At 43.3% G+C, this 15,510-nt stretch overlaps 1 protein-coding gene across 4 annotated transcripts in view; it reads right to left on the minus strand.

The window, feature by feature from the left end:
• Nucleotides 1-12,125, minus strand: part of PYGL (glycogen phosphorylase L) — a 39,414-nt gene extending 27,289 nt beyond the window's left edge. For 2 of the 4 annotated variants that reach the window (XM_016926075.4, XM_054666548.2), the window contains exons 1-3: nt 11,702-12,104; nt 5,279-5,380; nt 2,658-2,736 (exon numbers count right to left, since the gene is read on the minus strand). In XM_016926075.4, the coding sequence (XP_016781564.1) occupies nt 2,658-2,736; nt 5,279-5,380; nt 11,702-11,944 (424 nt within the window). In that variant the 5' untranslated portion in view covers nt 11,945-12,104. Of the gene's footprint in view, nt 1-135; nt 1,354-2,657; nt 2,737-5,278; nt 5,381-11,701 lie in introns of those variants that run through there. The other 2 variants (XM_001145433.8, XM_016926076.4) reach the window with 2 other exon arrangements.
• Between the last annotated feature and the right edge of the window lie 3,385 nt (nt 12,126-15,510).

Here is a 15,510-nt window from a genome sequence, read left to right on the forward strand (position 1 = left end):
GTATAGGAGAATTCTGGGAAAGATTTTCCTTGCTGCCACTGTCTTTTTTCCATGAGGGGAAAGACAAAAGGACCAGAGACCTGGAGTCCTGCTATACTCCTGCTGCTGAATAAACCAGTCTTGGAATGGCCTTACCTCTGGAGTTCTTGTTATATGATAACACATGTCCTTTTTGATTGAAGCATTTTTGCTAGGTTTTCTGTTATTTAATGACAGGGCATCTGATCCAGAACAGTTAACCAACAGGCTGGGTAAGGATCTGTCTTGTGGCTGGATGAAAACTAAGGCGTTACACTAATCAGATTGTCCCTCCCAGGAATTTAAGCTGAGAAATATACACAGAATGAGGAAGTGTACAGTAGGAATTAAAACTGACAAGAATATTAAAAGCTGTAGATCAAACAGAAAGGGACTGAATGAGGTTGGTGGTACAGCCCTTAAAACAGAGATCCACAAACACAAATGGCCTAGGCTTTCAAGTTTTTCTTACATCGCCAATCCCTGTGCTCACATATGGCCTGGCTCTGCTCCCATTCCTGTTCTCTTTGAGCTGTGGCTCTTCAGCTTTTCCTGAGTCCTGATCAGATTATCTTTAGAGGGGGTCCCAACTTAGATGAGATCATCTAATGAGAATTCTCAGCTTCATCAGCCTCTTCACTCTGACTTCATCAGTCAACTCAAGGAGCGATGTCATGAATGTCAGACACAGAGTTAACCTAGCTAACAAAGACTGAGGGCTTGGGCTTCACATAAAAGGTAGGCAGGCTGGTTCTTATTCTCAGATGTGCATCAGCACTGCTGGCCTTCCTGCAGCCCCATAGAAAGCCTACTAAATTGTCTGATAATTAACTTCACAGGAAGGTGGCAAGTATCCCACAGGCATTGTTTTATTTTGTTTTGTTCATTATTAATGGCAATGTTAAAGCACACTGTGACTAATGTACTAAGGATGAAAAAAATGAAACAGATGCAAATGGCTTTCTAGTAACTTGAGTGTATGCAAAATCAGAAGATTTTTGAACAATTTCTAAAAGAGAGGAGATAATTATTTTTCATAGAATACAATCTGATACATGTGTGGTAGTACATTTTTATTATTAAATTTAAATTTCACAAATAATACATTAATGCATCTTCCTTAAAAATATTAAAAGTTACAGACAAAAAAATTTATTATGCCAGCATCCCCTTTGATCGTTATCCCAGTTCTGCACTCCTCCCTACAGGGGGTCGTAGGGAACAGTTTCGTATTTAAAATTCCAGACCTTTTCTTCTACATATTCACATTATATACATATGTACACACACACATATATACACACACACACACACATATATGTCTGGAATATATATCTTCCAGATCTTTTTCCTATATATTTACACACACACAGACACATACATATATAGTCACAGAAAATATTTAATTTTTAAAAAACAAATGGTATCACACTGTATGGCTTTAATGCAATTTGATTTCGCTTTTAATTTGGAGATCTAGCTAGGAAAGTACATCTAGGTCAATTTTGTTCTTCAACAATCAGTGTAGTACTTTTATAAACTACACTGTAACAATTATTTTCCCCACATGTCTTCTTATGTGTGTGCTTCTTTAGGGTAGATATCAAGTGGAATTACTTGGTTATAGAGATGTGTATTTTCTAAACTAATGGAGCTGGTATTGTATTTTTAGTGCTTTCCTATATATTTGCTGAAAAATTATTCCCTGAAAAAAGCAAAGAACTCAAATTGTATCCACACACAAAAAGGACATTATTAACAAAATCATACCAATAATATTAGTGTATCATTGCCCACTAGTCAATCAAGCAGTCAAGTGCAAAAGGCAAGACAATGGTTGACCAACTGGGGTCATGCCTCTGACCTGGAGTCTACCACTGAAAAAATAAAATAAAATAAAACAACAGCAACTTAACTTAGGTCATGCCACACAAGGATGTGAATTGAGAAGCTTTGAACAAATAATAGTGAAGTAAAGGCACTACTTTTGACCTAGACGTACTTTACTGGATAGATCTCCAAATTAAAAAAGAAATCACATTGTATTAAAGCCATACAGTGTGATACCATTTATTTTTTAAAAAATTAAATATTTTCTATGAATATATATATGTGTATGTGTGTGTGTAAGTATGTAGAAAAAAGGTCTGGAAGATATATATTCCAGACATTTACGTGTGTGTGTATGTGTGTGTATATATATGTGTGTGTGTGTGTTTGTGTGTACATATGTATATAATGTGAATGAATATGCAGAAAAAAGGTCTGGAATTCTAAATACTAAACTGTTCCCTATGACCCCCTATAGGGAGGAGCACAGAACTGGGGTAGTGATCAAAGGGGGTGCTAGCATAATAAATTTTTTAGTGTGTTAACATTTAACATACTCTTAAGTGCATAGGAAAGATCTGGTTAACTGAGTTTTAAGCAGTGTCTCTTTTGTTCAAGTTCCCGTCTCTACTATTTGTCTAGAATTGATCAAACCAAAGTGCAAACTCAAGAACAAATACATCTACAACCAGGTCATACCTTGCGCTTCTTCTAGGAAGCCTGCCTGGTTCTTCCAAGCATGGTCATGCATGGCATCTGAGATGTCTTCAATCGGCCAGACAATATAATACACTCACAATGTCACTTACCAGCAAGTCTCCCAAGACCACCATTACCAAGTCCAGCATCTTCTTCAATTTCTTCTAACTCTTCTATATCCAATCCAAGCTGGTAATGAAAGGAAAACAATATTGGAAGCAGATAAAAATTCAGGCCATTCAGAGGGACAGCCATTTCCTTCAGCTCTGGGTAAAGGTATTCAGGTTTAGCTGTGTACCTAATCTAGCGTCAGCTCCCTTGCAGCTTGTTCTGGCATCAGATACTGACTGCAGAGGCAAACTGTATGAGATGGTGCAGCTGCAGCATGGAGAAAAGTGTAAGCTCTAAAAGTCCATTATTGACTCTGTTACTTCTTACATGACCCTGGGCAAGCTACTAACTCTATGCCTCAATTTTCCTATTTAAAAAAGTGGAGGCTAACAGTACCTACCTCACTGATGATTGCCGTGAATTAAATGAGATTATACAAACAAAGCATTTAGAACTATTCTTGGGCAGATATCCCTCAATAAATGTTAGCTATTATCATTAAAAAAAATTGTGTGTGTGTGTGTACAGTAGGGTTAAAACCTCAGAAACAGTCCAGTACCAAGCTGATATTAATTGGACTGAGGGATTTTGAAAATGACCAAAAGGTCTCAGGTCAGACGTTCCAGAATGGACTAAAGTTCATCTTTTCATGACCACAGCATATTTACTCAGTAGGGTCAAAAGTTGTTAACTCAAAACCAGTTACTGCCCCGGAGACCTGGGTCCTGACAGCAGGCAGGGAAACTGCAGTCCTGCAATCCAGCTGGATGGGGTAAAATCCTTTACTTTTCCCTGGGGTGGATAAGAGGCTGTGGGAAGCCAAATAGCATCTGTGAACTTGGGCACGGATGGGACTGATTGCCAGCTAGCTCCCTGCCCCAAAGTGCTGGGGATCACACAGCAGAGTCCACAGCACCACTGGGCACTCATGACAGAGCTCTGCAGCCCTGGAGATCACATTGGATTGCTCATTTTACGATGAAAGAATTGTTGGTCAGGCAAATGACTTGTTCCATCCTGACTAGATGCTAATCTAGCCCAGGCATGGCTAAAGGTGGCCTATTGTGAAACAACTGGGTTCTTATCTGAAGTTAGGCAACCCATGAAACTGGGTATTTTTTTTAAATGGAAAAATAATTTGCACATTTGAAGACATATGTGGAAGATGCACTAGTGCTTGAAGTTGTGCCCCAGTTTCCATGGCACCTGTTTGGATTCCTACCTGTCACACAGGTCTTGACAACTGTATCTTACGAGTTCAACCTTGGTTATGCTTCTGTTCAGTGTTAAAGGGCCTTTCAAATTTGCTCTCTGCAGATTAGAGCTTACTAGGTTCCTGGTGTAAGCCAACTGCTGGTGCTAACACTCAGAATTTTTAAATTCTAAAAACGTAAGTCTAAAGCGTGATATAGGCTGGCACGGTGACTCACACTTGTAATTCCAGCATTTTGGGAGGCCAAGGTGGGTGGATCACCTGAGGTCAGGAGTTCGAGACCAGCTTGGCCAAAATGGCGAAACCCCATCTCTACTAAAAATACAGAAATGAGCTGGGCAAGGTGGTGCATGCCTGTAATCCCAGCTACTCAGGAGGCTGAGGCTGGGAGGTGGAGATTGCAGGGAGCCGAGATCGTGCCACTGCACTCCAGCCTGCGTAACAGGACGAGACTCCGTCTCAAAAAAAAAAAAAAAGGTATGATATAAATTTTGAGCAAGTAGACATGGATCACATCACCCTGCCTGGCTATAGGCTACTCCAAGGGAGAGATGTTATTTTCAGCTGATATTAGGGGAAGGAGAGGGAAGGGACATGGAGAGGACCCGCAGGGGTTCTTTCACAGGAAATACTCCACCTAACCCACATGTATGTGAGTTAGCTATGACCTGGTTGTAGACGTATATGTTCTTGAGCGAAGGACACATGAGGGGACAATCCCATGGCAAAGGAAATGAAAAGTTTGAACAGTCTCTCATTTAGAATGTGTCTTTGCAAATACACATTGCTCCTTTCAACCACATCAAAAAGGTTAAGGGCTACCTGTTTTGGGTATGAAGGTGCCTGAAGCTCAGGAAAGAAAAAGTTAAATATATTCATGAAAACAACTTAGCACATTAGGGTTAAGACTTCAAGCTTCTCCTTTAAAGAGGAAGTGTATTTTACATCTCATTAAGCAACAGAGAAAGTATGACAACAGAATTTTTAAAGCTGATCATTTTCACAAATTGCCTTGATACATGAATAACAAAGTTTGATCATTTCTTAAAAATGAGATAGAAGCCCAAAGTAAAGATTGTGATTCTGATAGCAGAAGACTCAAGTACTTTTAAAAGGCTTGTTCAGACACTAATTTCGAAATGTAATTTGTGAGGAATGCTGTCAAAGACTTTGATTGCAAAAGAAAATTCTCATGAGTCATAACGAATTATCTAACTTTTTCTGGTTGTTCCTCTTAAATGAGAGATTACCAGTGATGTATATTTCTAAAAGTTTGTAATAGCCACATCTATAGAGGCGATTTTTCACTCTTATTTTACTTTATTTTTTTGTGCAACGTCCCCAAGTTTCCTGAAGTGCACATGAAATTTAAAGAGACAGGATGAGAGAAATCTAGGAACAATGTACCTGGTAAATGGCCTCATCACAGGCATTTTGCAGACCGAGGTTGATCATGGTGTTCTGTAATGTTCGGCCCATGTAAAATTCCAGAGAGAGGTAATAAACCCTCTGAAATAAAGAAAAGAGAGATAATGTTTCCCCTAAGAGATCAACCTTACTTAACATAAAAACACAAGGTCATGTGTTAGGTCACCAATAAGAAACAAACAGGTAGGACTATGTCACCACAGTTTCGAATGAGACTCCTGTCAGAGGTGTTTGAACCAAAGTGACTCCATCTTGAATAGGAGCTGGGTAAAATAAGGCTGAGACCTACTGGGCTGCATTCTCAGAAGGTTTGGCATTCTAAGTCACAGGATGAAATAGGAGGTCTGCACAAGATACAGGTCACAGAAACCTTGCTGATAAAAGGTTTTCTTTGCCTCCTTTTTAATGATTCCAAATTAGCATGGACTTAAGATATTTAAAAATATTTCAAAATATTTTCTTTTTTTTTAAAGACAAAGTCTTGCTCTGTCACCAGGCTGAAGTGCAATGGTCCAATATCAGCTCACTGCAACCTCCACCTCCTGGGTTCAAGAGATTGTCCTGCCTCAGCCTCCCGAGGAGCTGGGACTACAGGCATGCGCCACCATGCCCAGCTAATTTTTCTATTTTTAGTAGAGATGGGGTTTCTCCATGTTGGTCAGGCTGGTCTCGAACTCCTGACCTCAGGTGATCCGCCCACCTCGGCCTCCCAAAGTGCTGGGATTAGAGGCGCGAGCCACTGCGCCCGGCCCCTTTACTTTCTTAATAAACTTGCTTTCACTTTATTCTATGGATTTGCCTCAAATTCTCGTGCGAGATCCAAGAACCCTCTCTTGGGGTCTGGGATGGCGACTCCTTTCCACTAACACTCCTATAGAGATGTATGAAGGACTAAATAAAAGTGTTACTGACAACAGGTTTTGGCAAAGCACTATTTTTGGTAAAGTAATTCAGTATTTTTTACCCCGGGGAGAAAAAAAGCAAACTCATCTAAGTAGATTCAATGTTTTGCGTTTTTTCCCTCTCCTGATCATGAGCCTCATGAATAAAGCATAGGTTTTGGGCAAACAGAAGTCAGACGGCCATAGCTCACCATTCATTAATAAAATATTTATAGGGCACCTTGGTGGGTGCCGGTAAGTTGAGTTGGCTATGACTATCTCAAGTCATCCAAGAAACACAAAGATTAACTCCCACACACCGCATGGGTAGAAAATATTCCTCCTTGGCTGATTACTGTAAGAAATTTTACAGTTTTATTAATTAATTAATTAATTTATTTATTTATTTATTTATGGATTGATTGAGACACAGTCTCCCTCTGTCGGCCAGGCTGGACTGCAGTGGCGCGATCTCAGCTCACTGCAACCTCTGTCTCCTAGTTCAAGCAATTCTCCTTCAGCCTCCTGAGTAGCTGGGACTACAGGCGCCTGCCACCATGCCCAGCTAATTTTTGTATTTTTAGTAGAAACAAGGTTTTGCCATGTTGGCCAGCCTGGTCTTGAACTCCTAACCTCAGGTGATCTGCCTGCCTTGGCCTCCCAAAGTGCTGGGATTACAGGCGCGAGCCAAGCGCCCGGCCTACAATTAATTTTAGAATCAAATTTTTCTATAAAGTCTATTTACTGGCAAGTTCCTTATGAACAAGAAGACTACCTAAGGTTTATTGGTGTTTGTTCTTATTGAAATTGGAAATTTCTCTATTGACTTAGACATTATTTGCCTTTGACATGGTAAAAGTCAGGCAAATATCATCAGAGTTGAAGGTGAGAGGTACAAAGTTCGGACCTGCTGAAAACCTTCTTTATATACAGCACAGTTTACTAGCTAAAAAAAAAAATAGCACCAGTGAGTAACTTCATTGCCCCCTGTTACAATATCTTATTCTCCAATCATTTATCCTCTCTTCTCTACTAGACACAAAACAAAATGGCAAAAATCTGTAAATGCACCAATACGGTTACCTCAAATTTTAGGGATTGCCCCATTTCCATAAGATAAGAAGTAAAAAAAGAAAAAATAATAATTTGGCCAATCAAAAAAAAAAAACTGTGAATAGAATTCAGTCTAATAAAGGCCTATTATCATATTTAACATACTAGTTACACACAAATATTTAAAACAAAATATTATTTGAAAACGTCAACTTGGAAATTTCATTCTTTCCCATTTTCCTTTTATGAACAACTGAGTTCTAAATTTCACAACAAATGGTCAACATCCATGACCCAACGGGCCACCTAACACTGCTTTCCAGAACACATCATCTTCGTTTTCATCCAAGTTGTTTGAATGTCTATAATGCTGTTACTAGAACCCTCACCAGCTATTAGATACCTTCGAATGATTGGATAAAAGTACCTTCTCTGGGGCAGACATAGGCAATGGCTGGTGCTCTAGTACGTGATGACCGCTGTCACAGGTAATAGTATCTTCAGCCACAAATACCCATTTGCATAGTATTACCCAGTTTAAAGAAATCCTTCCATGTGTGTATTTTCATTATCTCTATAACCATGATGTTTTGCCTTTTTCTTTTAAGTAATCTACAAAAAGCTTGTTTATATAGTATATATTCCACACTTGCAATTGTGAGGTTATACCCCCAGGAATAATGACTACATCTGTATTAAATTTGCCTCCTTTTTAATGATTCCACATTAGCACGAACTTAAGTCTTCTTAAAAATATTTCAAAGTCTCTCTTGAGAAATATGTGGTTGCTCAGAATAAAGTAAATGAGAAAATACTTCCTTGCATGACAGACTTTATAAGGACAGGAACGTAAGGTGATTCCCTGTTTTCTCACAAATAACTTTTTAGAGGTAATCTCTCCTTATATTTGGGAATATATAAGACTTCAAAAAATAGATCTTGGCCATACTCTTACTTACTGGTCTCTAAATATTTGTTACATATGCCTGATAGTAAAATATATGAGCATCTCCAATATACTTTATAAATTACATGCATGTACTATGATTACTAGTATTTTATGTAAAAAGTGGATATTTTCAAAAGGCTTGTAAAATAAAATAAAGATATAACAAATATTTTTAAATTGTATGTTTTATTTTTATCCCCAGCATTAGTCAGAGGGCCTGGGTACTTCTGGGAAGACCTCTGGAACACCTGTCAATAAACCTGAGACTTGCAGGACAGGCAAGAGTTGAGCACAGAAATGTGGTAGGAAGGACACTGCAAGTGAATCAGGGGCCCAGAGTGGAGATTGGTTTGTTGGGAGAGCAAGGTGGGTACAGAGGGTAATGGAAGATAACAAGGGAAGAACAGGCCCACCTGGACTGAGAAGTGCTTTCGAATACTTGCTTAAGTTCTATGGCAGGCAAGAGGAGCCAATGATAACTGAGCAGGGGCAAGATGTGTTGTTTTAGGAAGCTTGAGCAGACCACAGTGCACAGAATGAGATGGGATCATATACTCAAATGCCTTCAGGAGCTAGGCAGAGAAAATAAATGTGTAATTGAGGTCACATAAAACAAAGAAGAGTACTGGGCTAAGAAATGGAGTGTGCAAGTCCTGACCACAGGCGCTAAAAATTAAACTCCTGAAAAATGTCTTGGCCAACAAAGTATGTCTGCTATCCTTATTCAGCCTCAGGCTGCCAGTTTTACCACTTGTGGAAAGCAAAATAACCACGTGAAGTCAGCTGCAACAAATGGGTAGCTAGAGCCTCACCAAGGCAGGAAGAGATAATGGAGGAGAGCACATCATTCAAGGGAACCTATAGAAATCAACAGAAATTGGCAAACAGTTAAACGGCAAAAAGTGAGAATAAAGTTTGCGTCTGGATTGTCAAGATGACAATGGCATGAAAACAAAAAACACAGAGGCCAGTCGTGGTGGCTCATGCCTGTAATCCCAGCACTTTGGGGAGGCCGAGGTGGGTGGATCACCAGGTCAGGAGTTCGAGACCAGCCTGTCCAAATGGTGGAATCCTGTCGCTACTAAAAATACAAAAAGTAGCTGGGCATGGTGGCATGCACCTGTAATCCCAGCTACTCAGGAGGCTGAGGCAGGAGAATCACTTGAACCCGAGAGGCGGAGGTTGCAGTGAGCCAAGATTGCATCATTGCACTCCAACATGGGTGACAGAGTGAGACTCTGTCACAAAACAAAACAAAACACGGAAGATGGGGCAGGATTGGGAAAAATAATGGTTTGAGTTTTTAACGTGCTGAGTTTGAGGAAATAGGAAGATATCTAGATATGTTCGCTAAACACTCAGAAATGTACGCATAGAGTTAGAAAAGGAATTCAGACTAGGGATCCATATTTGGGATTCATCTGCACAATTATTGGAGAGCAAGGGAGGTGGGAGAGGAGCTTGGACACACCTACTGGCTCTACTTTGTGAGGGCAGGAACCATCCTGTTTAGACAGACGACTGTGATGGAGTAGATATTTGATGAGCACGTGTGGAATGAAACATGTTCATTGTCGAATCCCCAGTGTATCGCTATCAGAATTTACACACGTCGGAATTCCTGGCTTATACCTGCACTCACGTAGAAAAGGACAGCCCAGTGAAGAAACTGGCCGGAGAACCAGGAAAACCATAAAGCACAGCATAAGCCACTGAAGGAAAAACATACAAGATTCTCTGGTGCTCTATGATGCTAAATGTTACAGAGGCATGAGTGTGTGTTTCTAATATATGCTCAGTGTCCCACCCTTCCGCTTAAAATTGTTAAAAATAATTTTTAATGAGAGGCGCAGTATGGCGTACTTAGTAGCATTCCCTTTGTGTAAATAAATTTTTAAAAGATAGTGGCCGAGTGTGGTGGCTCACACCTGTAATCCCAGCACTTTGGGAGGCCAAGGAGGGAGGATCATTTGAGGCCAGGAGTTTGAGAGCAGCCTGGCCAACATGGTGAAACCTTGTATCTACTAAAAATACAAACTTAGCCAGGTGTAGTGGTAGGAGCCTGTAGTCCCAGCTACTCGAGAGTCTGAGGCAGGAGAATCGCTTCAATCCTGGAGGCGAAGGATGCAGTGAGCCAAGATGGCGCCACTGCACTTCAGCCTGGGCGAGAGTGAGACTCTGTCTCAAACAAAACAAAACAAAACAAAACAAAACAACAAAACAGTAAATATATGTATACATAAAGTGTTTTCTAAGGTGCATTTAAATTTTTAAGGATACATTTTAGCAGTTGCTACCTTGGTGGAGGCCTAGGTCTTTGGGGTGAAGAAGAGTTACTTTCCATTTGAAAGCTGTTACAGTTGCAATTTCTTACTATGAGAATTTACATTTATTTCCTTTCTTAAAAATTCCTACGGGGTTTCTTGGGCACTGGGATTATAGACCTTTTTTTCTTCTTCACACCTTTACATAATTAAAAAGTTCTAATAAATGTTTATATATATTTCCCACTGCCCCTGGGATGTATCCCAATCTTTTATTCTTTCCAATATGTCTCCACCTGGCTTCTCCAGCTTCCTCTCCCAATAGAGACTCACACCCACCCTCACTCCAGCCTGCACACAATCCCTCTCCGTGCCATGCCCTCCCCAGTCCTTCCCCAATGCCTCTCGCCCTCTTCGCAAACTGTCAGGCAGAGATATTGTCCCTCTGTAGGTCCAAAATCACCCTAACGAGGTCTCTGCTCCCGCCCCCACGCCGTGGATGGAGGCGGTCCCTGACCAGCCTTCCTCAGCAGCTCTGGGGGCAGGCCTCGGGGGTGGAAGGGCTAAGGGTGGGGGGAGTGTGTGTCTTCGGGGAGTATGAGTCCAGGGCATTGCCTGGCCCTGGGCCGCCTTTGCGCAAGACTCACGGAATTCCAGGAGCTACACCCACTCAGGAGAATGGGTGGGCGGAGCTCTACGCTTGGAGCGGGACCCTGCCCCTCCTCTGCACCACACTTAGCCACTCCCAGAGGCCTGAGACTTAACGACCTTTTCCCAGCTCGGCGTTTGTCTCCCCTCCCAAAATACCAAGCTCCAGCAAGGCAAGATTTTTGTCCCTTTTGTTTAGGGCTGAGTGCCCAGGGCAGAGAACAGTGTCCAGCATACAGGACAAGAGGCCCCCGTCACCTCTTGATTAAATGCTGAGAGTCAAAGTTCCAAAAAAGTTTGTGAAGTGAACAGGCGAGAGGGGCCTGGGCTTCTGCCCACCAGGCAGTTTCCAGGGGCTGACGGCACAGTGGTTTGGGCGGGACACTGGCGGGTGGCACCTCGGAGACACGAGTTCGGCGTCGGTGGGGAGGCCGAATCTGTCCCCCAGGCTGCCCGCCCACAGCCTAGACACGTCTCCTCTGGACTTCGGGGCAAGGACCGGGTGCAAGGGACCACTCTGAGGGGTTCTCCACCCCGTCCCGCCCGGCCGCGGCCGGAGACTCTGACTCCGGGCTGGACCCCGGCCCGCCCTTCCGCCCCCGGTTACCTTGGGGCACTTGTCGTAGTAGTGCTGCTGCGTGCGGATCCAGCGCCCCACCAGGTGGTCGCGCACCGTGTGCGCCAGCGCGAAGTAGTAGTCGCGGGTGGTGGCCACATTGCGGTCCTTGACCAGCGTGAAGTGGAGGTGCCGGTTGAAGCTCTTCTTCAGCTCTGCCACGTTCTCCACGCCCACGATGCCGCGGATGCTGATCTGCCGCCGCTTCTCCTGGTCCGTCAGGGGCTTCGCCATGGCTGGGGCGGCGGGCTGCGCGGCGGGCTGCGCAGAGAGCTGGATGTGCGGCCGGAGGCGCTGGGCTGCCGGGCAGGGGTGGAGTCCGCCCCGCCGCGCCAGCAGCTTTCAACCAGCACGAAAGTTTGGGGCCCGCCCCCTCGGGCGGTGCCGTCCCGGCTGCACTCCCACCGCCTCCCGGCCCCTGCCCCAGGCCGGAGGGCAGAGGAAGTGCCCGGCCCCTCCCGGGGCTCTGGGGCCGCAGTGGGCTCGGGGGTGGGAGCCGAGGTCCAAGCGCCGGCGAGACCCCTGCCAGCCCGGGACCTGGGCTCGGAGGCTCCCTTCCGGATTTCCAAAATCTGCGGAGGCAGCATTTGTCCCGCCTCTCCCCTCTAGAGTGTGGAGACGGGAGGACGTCTGTGTAGGGAAGCACGTCGTTGGCAGACTGCTGTTTTGCCGATGTTTATTTGTTATGCCATTATGACTGTTAGGATTTCTCACCCGGAGTGGCTTCCGCCATAAGCGCCGGGATCTGGAAGGACGGCACGTTTGACTTCTGTTGTCCCAACCTCACTTGCCAGCCCTTGGCACCGCCCCAGCTTGGATCCTCAGGGCGCCTCTGTTATTTTCATTCATTTTTTTGAGGACTCCAGGGTTCAGGTTTCTTAACTCCTAGACCAAAGTTCGCCCCGCTCGTAGCACCCTGTCGCTCATCCTTAGAGGTAGGTTACTAAGAATCAGAGTAGGTGAGGTGAAGCTCTAAGCTCATTATGCGGCAGGGGCTTTTACCTTAGGCTTCTTCTTCGAATTACGTTTTAACTGCAGTGGAGGGTGTGGGGGGAGGAGGGGGAGAAAACAGAAGGGTATGTGTGTGGAAAATGAAGGGATTACTCACTGGACTAGTTGCCTTCTTTACAAAAAACAACCCAGTCTGTGTTACTGTGCGGTACAGACTGATCTTTGCACCTCCACTTTGGGTGGTATTTGAATATGCGTGTTTATGTGTGCTTAAACCTTGGTAAAGGCAAACACTTGGCATTTTAGGATGTCAGAGGTTTTTTCTTCCTCATTAAGTAGTATTAATACATTATTTTAGAAACAGTCCATTGCCAGACGTAAGTTTTCTTTTTCCTTTTTCTTTTCTTTCTTTTTTTTCTTTCTTTCTTTCTTTTTTTTTTTTTTTTTTTGAGACAGAGCCTCACTCTGTTGCCCAGGCTGGAGTGCAGTGGCGCGATCTCGGCCCACTGCAAGCTCCGCCTCCCAGGTTCACGCCATTCTCCTGCCTCAGCCTCCCGAGTAGCTGGGACTACAGGCGCCCGCCACCACGCCGGGCTAATTTTTTGTATTTTTAGTAGAGACGGGGTTTCACCGTGTTAGCCAGGATGGTCTCGATCTCCTGACCTTGTGATCCGCCCTCCTCGGTCTCCCAAAGTGCTGGGATTACAGGCGTGAGCCACCGTGCCCGGCCAAGTTTTCTAGAAAAATCTTAGTATACTTATATTAATATATTTTGCTTTTTATAATAAACCCAAGTTGATTATTTTGAATTCACACATGGTGGTGGTGGTGGTGGTGGTGGTGGGGGGGGTAATGGATTAATTGATTCAGACCAAATGTGACCCTCACCATAAAAGTGAAAGTTCAAAGCTCATAGGTCTGACAAAATTTCCTGAATCCTTGTCCTCCCAGATTCTGAAGTTTGGACTTGAGCTTTTGGGGCAGAGACTGAATTGGGCCTTATGCAACTCTTGCAATACCGATGACCTGCAAAGGACAGTATTTATGGAAGAGATGAGCATTAGAGTTTGGATCTGGATGGGGCCAGAAATACCCTGAATTAAGAGTGGGAAGGGGGGGCCCATCAAAATCATTGATCTTAAAAATAAGTAAGGCCTGTGGGGTAAAATTTGAAATAAAGCAGAAAGATAAGGTTCTTTGATTATTATATAACTTAAAAAAGTGTTTATCAGCTTTGAATACCCCCAAGATGGTCACAGCATTAAGCCAGTTATGGGTCATTCGTACATAAGTGTGAAATTAGTCACTCAGCTTTAACAGCTGGATGAAAAATAGGGTAGAGCCTAGGATGAGGGAATACCAGGTCTGAGTAGGTCTTCCTCCCAAAAAGGTCTCTGAGCAGGAGAAGGCATCATAATGTCTGGGCACTGGGGAGTGAATAATTAGGGGGCACACAAGAAGGGATGAAATACACCAAAAGCAAGCTTACTCGGTTTCTTAGTTTTGCTTAAGACAGTTTCAAATAGATGGCTCCCAGCTCCGCTGTCTACTTTCCTGTACTAAATTCTTGTTGGAAACTCAGGGTAATGATGAACTAATGAACACACTATTCTTGATTCACTATCCAGTCGGTGAGCCTGCACCCCCGACTTGAACAATTCTCTATGCAGAAAAATCATGAACTATAGAATGCTCAATATATACAGTATGGGGAAAAACCATCCATCTCCATGTTAAAAAGAACATGATGGAACCAGGTGATTTAGGGTGCTCCATAGACCCAGTCTTAAACGACAATGAATTACATTGCAAGACAGTTATTCCCCTTTCACTTTTCCTTAAGTCTTTCTGGAAAGTCCTTTGTGTTAACATGTTAGCATTTTTTAATCTATATTTTTAACAGAATGCAGGTACAGACTCTAAAAGTTCTTGAAGTTTTAGCATCTAACTAGAATGTAATACAATTATCTTCCATTTATGGTAAATGATACTTTTTCAGTTGACATTCTGATATAAACTTTGTTTCATCTGCTTGTTCTGTGCTAGTCTAGGACACTGAGGCCTTGAGAGGTTAAGTTACTTGACTAAGAAAATTAATATCTTTAAAAACCTTTCCTTTAGCCTCTCTTGACCAGAAAGAACCAGAAACTATGGATCCCTGAAAAACTATCAGATTTCAGTGGCTCACGTGTTTATAGCAGCCTTACTCACAATGGCCTATATTATTCCTGCTTCTCATCCACTGCTTCCCCATGGCTGCTGTAACGAAATGGCGTTTGTAAATAGCTGAACAAACAGTCCAGAACTCATAGGACAAGTGTAAAAAAACATGAGAAAGTAGTGTGTTAGCTCGGGTCTTCAGAGAAGCAGAAGCTAAAGCAGGATTAAACATGTTAAGATTTTTTACTGGGGTAAATGCTGTGGGAGGGAAAAATAGGGAGTGCTAGCCAGAGAGAGCATCAGACTGTGATGCCAGTGTGACCTAGAGTGAAGGGGAGAGAGAGGGAAGGGTAGAAGGGCATATCTCAGACAGCCCTGTAGTCCCAGGAAGATCCAGCAGTGCTGCTGCGCAGTTCTGGAGGGCATCTGCTGTCAGGAGTCCACGGTACTCTGCTCGGTCATTGGTGGGAGCATCCTCCCGGAGGCATGGCCTCTGCAGGGCTATCTGGAGCCCTGGGTCGGTTATGTTTCCTGCAGCTTGGGGCATCTATGAGGTCCTTTCTAGTGACCACCACAGGAAGATATGAGATAAACAAATACAGGTTAATATCCACTATGTTTCAAAGCAGGGCCTATTGTGGTGGCATACCACTTTCAGATTATCAAAATGGCAACTAGCATTTTCCAAG

This window comes from Pan troglodytes, chromosome 15 (assembly GCF_028858775.2).
Source record: "Pan troglodytes isolate AG18354 chromosome 15, NHGRI_mPanTro3-v2.0_pri, whole genome shotgun sequence".
Classification (NCBI taxonomy): Eukaryota; Metazoa; Chordata; class Mammalia; order Primates; family Hominidae; genus Pan; species Pan troglodytes.